The following is a 10,390-nucleotide window of genomic DNA, read 5'->3' as shown; positions in this document are numbered from 1 at the left end:
TATATATATATATATATATATATATATATATATATATATATATATATATATATATATATATATAAGTGTTATTTTCCCGCTCATCCTAAGAAAATACTTCTGTTTTGAAATTTGAAATTACAATAAGTTTTTACCTAATTAAATAATAACAAAAATGTTATATATGTTAATTTAATTTATAGTAATAATGATTACCTAAAATATTTATTATACCATGAATCATGGTCTATTTTTAAGGTACATTGAACTAAGATTTTTATTTTAATGTATTAAATTAACATACAATTATATTAAATCACTATATTATATTCATTTTCAATATAATAATATTAGTTAAATTTTAAAATGTTGTACATTACTATACTATTGCAATATATAATTAAAATTAACATGGACTTACACCTTGGAATTAAACCTTGATAGCAGTAACAATTTCCGGCACTGCAGATTGTATTGTGGCAGCAAAACATTTTATTTTGGTTTGGTGAAAAGAAACAAAGTGGAGGAAAGGAAAAGAAAAGGAAAGTGGAGAATCTTAACATTATTGGTTTTTCACATGCGGGCACCTTTGCTTCCTAAACCCACAAACAACGTAATAAAAGCACTGGGAATGCATTTGTTTCTTTTGGAAAAAAACAAAAGCAATGGTCCCCCTTACCTGAAGAAACAAAAGCATTGGTCTGAATGCATTTGTTTCTTTTGGGAAGCTAGAAACAAATTAAAAGCATTGGTCCCCTTACCGATTGTTATACGATTGATCAAGTCCCAATACACTATAGGCCCTAGTCCTAAATAATGTAGTTTTGAATTTTAATTTTGACTATCATTGTTTGTTGTTTAATTTACGTTATAGGTTTTTATTTAACTGTAAAGCATGTGTATGTGATTTGCGTTGTTAGTTTCTGTGTCTTATATTACGTAATTTTGTACTTTAAGAGTATAAATTTTGTACTTGAAATAAATTAGTAGTTATGTAACACAACATATTGTGTCTTATTTATGAATTTATGCCATGTGTTGTGAAATTATGTGCGTATAAAACATAAATTTTCCACCTAAATCAAATTTGAAAATAAGTGAATATATAACATGTGTACGTGTATGTGTCTTATGTTATGAAATTTTGTATAAGAGTATCAATTATGTACCTAAAACAAACTAGTACCTGTGTAAAATAAGTAAATGTATAACATGTATGTGTCTTGCATTGTGAGTTTTTGTGTCTTGTGTTATGAATTTATGTATCTAGAATAGATTAGTAGTTGTATAACACGTACAAAACATATTATGCGTCTTATGTTATGAACTTATATACTGTGTTATGAAATTTTATGCCTATAGAACATAAATTATCTACCTAAATCATATTTGAAAATAAGTAAATACACAAAAATAAAAAATTAATGTGTTTAATTACAAATATTTAGAATTTGTAAGGTTTTTTATTTTTCTTTTTATTTTATTTGTATCAAGTGTAAAGGTGTATTTAGTCATTTTCTATAACAAAAAAATATGGAAGTTGAATACAACTAAGGGTGTGTTTGGTTCGCACATAGAAATCGGAATCGGAATGGGAATCAAATACATGGTAATGATAGTAGGTTTTGATGAAAGTATTTTGCATGTTTGGTAGTAGGGTGGATTGGAATGATTACCAATATTGCTGTTTGGTTATGTATGATCCTATAATGAGAATACAAGTTTTAAAAATACAAGAACAAAAAATCAAGACAATTTATTCTAACATAAAGACATCCAAAGCATCAATATGAACACAAATAAAAATAAAAACAAAAATCTAAAAGCACTTATCAAAACTTAAAAATCAAATTACCAATTAGGAGGGTGAATAATGGAATGAAACCCTTATTTTATTAGGGAATGAGTTTTCTAGTTAAGAGGATAATCAAATCTCATAGTAGTGTTCTAGCTAGAAACTTGTCAACCAAACAATAACAATGACTTTGATTCCCATTCCCGGCCGATAGCTAAACCCATGAACCAAACACACCCTAAGTTCTCTTGAATTTGTACCCCTGACTTTTTGTAGGATAAAAGAGTGTGTTTAGTTAATGGGGTTAGACACAAGGAATGGGAATGAAAGTCATACACATGGTGACAATTTTTTAAAACACAGGTATATGATTTGATTACCCATATAATTACAAAACTCATTACCTAATTGAAATCATGTAACATTCCATTAATTCAATCTTATCACTCCTCATTTCGTCGCTTCCTCATCCCGTCACTTCCTCACTCATCTCTCATCACTTCATCGACTTCCTCATTGCATTGCCTACTCACCATATCGCCACTCTTAAGATCAGTTGTCTTGATTTTTTGTTTTTGAATTTTTAAAATCTTTATTCTGATAATAGGGTCATACAAAACATGCAACATACTTTTATCAAAACTCATTCCAATTATTAAGTATTGGTTCCCATTTTGATTCAAATACCAAACGCACCTTGAATTTTCAATTCAATGTACCCAACAACTAACAACAATATGTGGGGTGTTATCAGAACTTGATAAAGTTATTCTCAATATGTGATTAAGGTGTATTGGTGTAAATTGTTTTTGTGTTGAACTTTAATTAGAATTCTTTCGTAAAGAAGATGTCTATGTTCATTCAGACTCGCAGAGCATCTTACTCAAAAAAGAAAAAGGAAGAGTTTAGTGAAATGTGAATTGGCATGCATGTGATGGGCTGATGAAAGAACATTTGAAGACAGCAATTTTTAATACTCCGTAATAGACAACCACCCTACCTACCAATCCACTATTTGTCTTCATTTGTGTATATTAATGGCGTTGCACCTTATTAATATTTTAAGACAATAACTTTTAATAAATTAGTACGGAGTAGCTACAGCAAAAAAAAATAATAATAATAAAAATTACATGTGTTTCTTTAATTTAGAATTCGATGTCTACACATGCTTTTATTCAAAAAAATTATTCATTATCAAAAAATTAATGCAAGCTATCTAGCTAGTTCATCAAGATTCCTTTTCCTTCCATCTCTTTAATTTATGGCCTGCCTGCAATTAAATTGGATTCTTGGTACGTACAGTGGTCCATATATACCTTTTAAGCATGCAATGTAATACTATACATACAATCATGTGAAGTAAGATGGCATGCATACCCATAAATGTCAGTAGTACTATCTAGCTAGCTCCAAGTGTTGTTAAGCATGAATGAAGTAACACTTTGAGTGGATTCATGGTAGCAGATAAACAACTAATTAACAAAGCTAGCCTGGAAAGCTTTGTAGTTGTTTGTCAGCTACCATGAATCCACTCGGCTCCATAAATGTCATGTGAATTAAGTAAGATGCCATACCCATAAATGTCAGTTTTTGAAATTTACACTGAAGTAAATAAAGCTTCTTTGCAAGCTTCTTGAGAGTCTTAATCTTCATTAACAGATAGATCTAGGTCATTATTTGCTGCAAATAGATCAGGAATATCACGAGAGCAACCTGTAACAAAGAATTGAGCAGTACAAATTTTATTCTTTGTATAAAAACTCATGTCAAATGGTCAAATCTATTCTATATACATAGAAAATCTTAGAAAGTGAATATATAAAGAAAAATTCAGTACTATATTTACCATAAATTTCCTTGACAATTTCATTAATTATGTAGATCAAATCTCTCCGAGCATCTTAATCACTTGGTTTAGGGAACAGAACTAAACAAACACCATGAAGCAATTCTTCCAACCCAGATGACTTTTCCAAGGCTATTTTATACTTGAGCAATGTCTTCCCCTCTGGCACTTGGCAACTTCCTTGCGCAGAACTAACATAAGGAATACATTAATTAATAACATAACAATTACAGTGATAGTTGGTTTCTTTCATTTTCCTATTTGAGAGATTTTTTTTTGTTCCGTTCCTCAATTATTCACAATTAGTCAATGTAGTCCTTCACAAAAATTGGTTCTTAGATGTGCCAAATTTGTGCAATTTTTTACCCGAAGTTTCTTCCTCAGTTCTCCATGCTCCATGACAGTTTACAGGCTTATCTTACTTTATTCCCATTACTTCCAAAACAGGGGAAGAACCCCGAATTCAAAATCCCCTTCTTAAAACCAATTTTATCCTTCTCCCAAATATCACAAAAGCTACCAGCGGCACCAAATTTAGGGACCAAGATCACACAAGTCAACAAACCATGGGTATTGATTCATTTCAATTATCTTTTATTGACAATTTTATTTTATTTTATTTTATTTCCTTTGAGAGTTTGGTTAGTTTTTCATATTTTGCAGATTTTGCAGATTTTGCTCCTTTCCTTCTACACTCAAAACTCCATTGCTCAACTACAAGCATAGGCAAGCCACGAGCTCCTCCCAGCAGCATTCATCGCCCGTTGACATGTGCATTTGCCCAGAGACATAACATAAAATCAAACTTATTTGGCACATCTAGTGGTGGATTACTGCGAGATGAAAAAAGCAATTCTCCCTTAAGTCTTATTCTTTTTCCCACTTTTTGGAGGATGGTATGGACATGCTTACAGGGCCAATAGAGATTGTGTGTGTTACATGACAAGTAAAGCTGTAGGCTTGAATGATATAGCAAATGCAAACAGTTTTATATGGCACTGTCAAAATTTGAGCTAATTGACTATGTTTTGCATAGCATTAAGAGTATGTGACAGCATAAAAGAACAGGTAGGAGTAACATTGACCCAGAGTGCAAGACATAGGGGCAAATAAGCAATAAAGCCACATATTCCCTCTTTAAATAGCAGTTACATAAACATCAAAACAAGTGTGCAAAACCACTAACCTTCTACTGTAAATGACATGGTCCGGAAGTTACAAGCTGATAATATCAATTCACCGTCGTCTGTCACAAAGAAAAGCAATTCATCTTAAACAATTACTTGTTATATAACTAAACAGAAAGAGGTTCGTGAAAGAACACTATAAAACAAAAATCGCGAATTCAATGTATATCTTTTATACACCAACTCAGTAAAAGGGATTATGAAAGTATTTTCACAAATTTCAATCTTATCTAAAGACCACAATAGACCTAATTTAAAGAGCTCCTAGACTCTACTTCTGAGAGCGAATTGTCACTACCATCATATCATCTTAGTTTCCATTGACTTTAATATCATTGAAACCTATAAATATAGATTAAAAGCCTCTAGGTTCCACACTATGACAAGAGGACACAGGCATGGGATATCAGCATTTGCCACCTGGTTGCTAGCTTAAACTTCAAAACCATTATCTTTTATCCAAATCAACTAGGCAAATGTAATCACTTACAAACTGCAGAGTGAAAGTGGTACCAAAATCAACAGTTCATACTGTTTTAGAAGATATTGACTTACTACTTAGTAATGTAATTTCTGCAATATAATCCCTTTTCATTAACAGTTTAATCAATCAAACCAACCAAAAGATCACTTTACACTAAATTCTAATTATAATTGAACAAGCTAAATGAAAATAAAAATAAAATAAAATAAGAGTACCCTCCAAACTTTGTTCTTTGCCAGTTTATATGATGTGTATCATTGACCTTGAGCTCCTTTTAGCACCTACATTATTAAAAGCAAATACACACACAAAAGCCCATCAAAAGGAAGCACCAAAACTCACCCATACAGAATAGAAAAATGCAAGAACATTAATACAAAAAACAAGAAAGGGGAAGAAGTGGATGCTAACTGATTCATGGTCTTACTTCCCTCTTAAACTCATGCTCTTGCGCTTCTGGTTCAGCGCAAATCGTCTTGCCATAGCTGGGTTGTAGAAGGTCCTCATATGCTCTGACAGTTTATGTATAGCTTTGAGATTACCAACTTCAGAAAGCTGCAATAGAAAAGAGTCAAATTTCTGATAAGGAAGCTTCATTCCCCGGGATATCACTTCTTCCAACAGAAAACACGCATCTTGAGTATTATCGCTAACAAAGAGCCCTTCAATCATCACACAGTACGTCTCTGTATCCCGTGCACAGCCTTGATTATCCATCTCCCGCCATGTCTCAAATGCACCATCGACATCATTAATCTTAAAAAACATTGCAATTAGCATATTGAAAGTTTGTACACTAGGAACACAACCCACTTCAATCATTTTATGATAAAGCCTAAGTGCTTCATCTCTGTCATTATTGTGACACAGGACCTTAAGAAAGCAGTTGAAAGTAACAACATCAGGAGGATAACCTTTGCTTCCCATCTCTTCCAGAAGTTTATAAGCTGCCTCGATCTTTCCAACCAAATACATACCTTCAATGAGATCTTTATATGTTGAAACATCAGGAAGGCATCCGCTACTTATCATATCCCCAAGAACCTTAAAGCATCCCTCCATTCTATCATTCTGAACAAGAGCCACAATCATAATGGAATAGGTTTTTGCAGTGGGGCTAGACATGGTTGAACCTTGAGTTCTCATAAATTCCAGTAGTTCAGAAGCCTCTGTAACCATGCCCGCTTTGCAAAAACTATCTATTGCAGTATTGTATGTGAAGTTATCAGGTGTATGCCCCATTTTGATCATGTCTTCAAGTACACCCATACCTCTAGTTGGGTTTCTAACTCTACACCATCCAAAAAACAGAATGTTATAAGTATCTGCATTTGGGTTTAACTTGTTCTTTAATCTCCTAAACATGGCTTCAGCATCCTCAACAAGAGTGCACTTACATAGAGCATCTAACAGTAAATTGAAGGCATAGATCTCGGGTGGCGTCTTCACCCTTATTTTCTTCTTCCTTGCAAATTTGTGAAGATGAGTCAAATGCTTTTCAGTATACTGCCTCAGAATAGTTAGCATCGCTTCGACAGGAACAGAACTCTTACTGTTCCTCTTCATGTAGTCCAGAAGATCACAAACAATTCGGAACTGCTTTACCTTGTACTTTGTACTAGACAATATATCAATCATCTCATTGTACACCTGAGGCTCATGACCATAATTTTCCTGCTTCCCCACCCACGTGAAGAACCTAAATGCTAATTTCTCCTCATATCGAAGCTTATTCAGGACCTCTACCACCAGAGGAGTAGTCAGTTCCACGCCTAGTTTATCGAGAGCTATCTCCATCTTATGCACAGGATTAGAGTAATCCATGATAGTCTGGTATACCTTATCAGCAGTGCTACAATAATCAGATACATTCTCCAATCCAACAGTTCCTGAAGTGTAATTACGAGAAAAAATCCCACCAAATAAATTTAACAATTGCACATCAAAATTTGAACCTATTTTTGGAGCCCAAATTGTGTCAGTCGTGCTAATTTTATTCACTGCGAGAAAATTCCTCGCAAATATGTTTGTATACCCACGAAGAACTGAGCATGAAAATTTAAGGGGATGAAGCATCTGTTGATTCAAGCACATCACCTTAACAACGCTCTTGCTCTTGCAACCATATGAAACAACTTTGAGCTGGAACATTGCCAAAAATGGAAAGCTAAGTACAACTTGAAAATTTGCTTGATATCGCAGAACTACATGGCAAAGTTAAGCAAACTAATTGTCCTAATATGTAGGGGTGAGCAAACAGTCGGTTACATAACCGACCGAAAAACCAATTGAAAATTTTGAGCATCATAACCAACTGAAACCGGTCGATGTAAATGCTACAACCTACAGAAAAACCGATTGTCGGTTATGTCGGTTACCAAAAAACCGAAAAAATAACAAATAATTTCACAAATCGTAAATGTTTTGAATTGAAACATTGTCAAGTACCCATGATTAGAAACAATGTAGATCTGTCATGAATTTAAACTCACAATGACGATAGTTTTAAGAAATAAACTAAAGACAAATAATTTAAACTACAGCCAGTACTAGTACTGCAGTAGTAAACTGAAGCAGAAATAATAGTAAATCAAAAAAATTAACTAAAGACGAATAATTAAACTAATTAATCTAGAGAGTCAGAGAATTCATTGTTAAAAGACAAATAATTAAACTAACCAAATATGTAAAATTTTACGGTAGCCGCTGAGTCATGGACTAGGTAGTGCAGTAGTGAGGTTTGACCGGTTTGGCGCATGAGGATGTGAAGAACGAAGGCAGAGGGCGTGAGGGAGTAACCGGAGTGTTGCCAACGGCGGAGAGCGTCAAGCGGTGAGAGACGGAGTGTGGAGAAGCCGACGGAGTTGGGTACGGCTATTGTCTATTTAGTTTTGTTGGGCTATTGGATCTTTAGATTGGGCTAAATATAATTGTTATGGGCTATTATTGGCAGACTAGCATCAACACTATTGCTTTGGGGCTATATATATGTCGGTTATCAGTCGGTCCGCCCAATAACTGAAATACTGAATAATAGGATTTTTTAACTTCAATATTCGAATTTTGGCAGTTAACCGATATTTTACTCGCCCCATATCTCTTCTCTATCTCTATATATATTAAAGCAAAATGAAACAGCTGAATAATTCCCGCCCATATAAAACGCAGCGTTTTGGCTATATTCCAAAAGTCAAAGTATTTGTTCTACACGAAATCTCTTTAACAAAATTTTTAAAAATTTTATTTTTACTAAATTCCATTCCAATTTCCTAGACACCTCTTTGTCTTTGTGTACACGAAACTTCCTTCCTGAATCCCGACAACCAATGTTGAGTACAACACAAGCTTTTCTTTTTTTTTTTTTGAAAAAGTACAACACAAGCTAGCATGTTAAAAATAATTATTACATATTTTTAAACTAAAAATTTCTTAATAAACAACCTATAAATAGATAATTTTGTGGTGATGGGTGAATATTTACACCGAGAGAAGAAAAAACCAAGAAACATAGTCATTAAGCTTCTATTCAAATTTTAGAGCATTCACTTTCTCCATTTTTAATATTTATGAAGATGAAGTATAAATATTCAGATACAGTACAAACATTCAGTTGCAAGCAAGCATCACAAAAAGTGATAATGCAGTACAAGAGGCGATAAGTTACCATAGGTTGCAAGAGGAAGAAGCAGTTCTGAGCATACCTACTACTACTACTACTTCAAAAATGGTAGCTACCACTTATTTAATCCTTCTATACCTTTTTTATCATGTTTATCTTGAAAACCCTGAAAAACAAATGTATGGTTACTATTAACGTTTTATTGTGATTGTTGATATGTACAAAGCATATGAATTTAAACTTATTTTCTGATATTGGAAAAGGAATTTGCTAAATTGGAAGAAGAATCGATAGATGAAGGGAGATAAGACCTATGGAACAGAAATTGAAATGTGAAATCCTAATCCTAAATCTAAGTCGTACAAGCATTTTGGAGTATAGAAACACGTACTTAACAATAAAACAGTTCAAACACACTACCTGTTCAATGGATTGCCTTGCAGGTGTGATGAGAGAGGAGCTTCGAAATCGAAAGCGCAGAGGGCAGAGAGCCGAAGGTGCCTAGGGCGGAGAACCGGAACTGAAGAGGCTGCGAGATAGAAGGAGACGATGAGTGCGCCGAGGCAGCGAGTCGGAGACGCCGAGGAGGAGAATCGGAGACGAGAAGGACGCGATGGGTGAGGGCGGCAGAAGATGGGTAGGGTTAGGTTGTATTTGGGTGTGTGTATAAAATATTATTTTTTTTTAAATAGGATAAAAATTATTACTATACATTTAGTTTATAGATTAATAATTGTTTAGAAATAATATGTGTTTAAATGATCTTTTAATTTTTAAACCATTTTTAATAGTTTAAATTTAAATAAATACTGACTTTAATTTTTTGTATTATGTTAGAATCGTTTGATTTTATTTGAATTTATTATTTATTGTTTATAGAGATGTGAAAATTGGTTAACTGATTAAATTGAAGAATTTTGGTTAATCATTTTTTAAGTGAAAAATTTCGGTTCAATTATTCGTTAAATGATTTGTAAATTTTTGGTTAACAATAAATTCGTTTTGAAACGGTTGGTTAAACTAATTAATTGAAGGGTATACCAAAATTTTGAATATATATATAAATAATTAAATAATTATTGATGTTTGGACTTTATAATTTGTAATTTTATATTTATAGTGTTGTTATGGTGTCGTCTTTGTATATTTTGTTATGAATTTATTATTATATATATTTAATTAAATTTTTTATTATAAGTATTATGAAACATATATACATACACACTCAAGTATATATACGAACAGGGCCAGTTTAAATATTTTATAGGTTCGGGTAGATTTTTTTTTTTTAAATGTCCTATTTCAAGTAATAGTTTTTGAACCCTTGTTTTCCTTTCATATTCAGATCAGAGCATATCAGAGCTAGAATTACAGCATATCATAACATATCAGAATAGTTAGTTGTGATTCTATTAATTGTTTGACTTGTTTTTTATATATACTTTTTTCACTTCGAGATAAATATTTTGAAATAGCA

At 32.7% G+C, this 10,390-nt stretch overlaps 1 protein-coding gene across 5 annotated transcripts; it reads right to left on the bottom strand.

Annotated features, from left to right (window-relative positions):
* Window positions 1-3,026: 3,026 nt before the first annotated feature.
* LOC115998627 (pentatricopeptide repeat-containing protein At1g73400, mitochondrial-like) lies at window positions 3,027-9,579 on the bottom strand. 5 transcript variants are annotated; one of them, XM_031238247.1, is made up of 7 exons: window positions 9,334-9,579; window positions 9,052-9,079; window positions 5,722-7,637; window positions 5,510-5,575; window positions 4,810-4,869; window positions 3,624-3,814; window positions 3,027-3,490 (listed from the first exon to the last, which is right to left on the bottom strand). In XM_031238247.1, exons 3-4 carry the CDS (start codon window positions 7,443-7,445, stop codon window positions 5,569-5,571), a joined length of 1,731 nt encoding a protein of 576 aa, XP_031094107.1. In that variant the 5' UTR covers window positions 7,446-7,637; window positions 9,052-9,079; window positions 9,334-9,579; the 3' UTR covers window positions 3,027-3,490; window positions 3,624-3,814; window positions 4,810-4,869; window positions 5,510-5,568. The 5 variants fall into 5 exon arrangements, with proteins under 5 accessions (XP_031094107.1, XP_031094108.1, XP_031094105.1 ...); XM_031238248.1 differs by having other exon boundaries at window positions 5,706-7,436; XM_031238245.1 differs by having other exon boundaries at window positions 5,510-7,436.
* Window positions 9,580-10,390: the final 811 nt, after the last annotated feature.

Source organism: Ipomoea triloba, chromosome 12 (genome assembly GCF_003576645.1).
Source record: "Ipomoea triloba cultivar NCNSP0323 chromosome 12, ASM357664v1".
In the NCBI taxonomy this organism is placed as follows: domain Eukaryota; kingdom Viridiplantae; phylum Streptophyta; class Magnoliopsida; order Solanales; family Convolvulaceae; genus Ipomoea; species Ipomoea triloba.
Note: the sequence above shows the minus strand (reverse complement) of the source record. Positions and strands in the feature narration are given on the sequence as shown.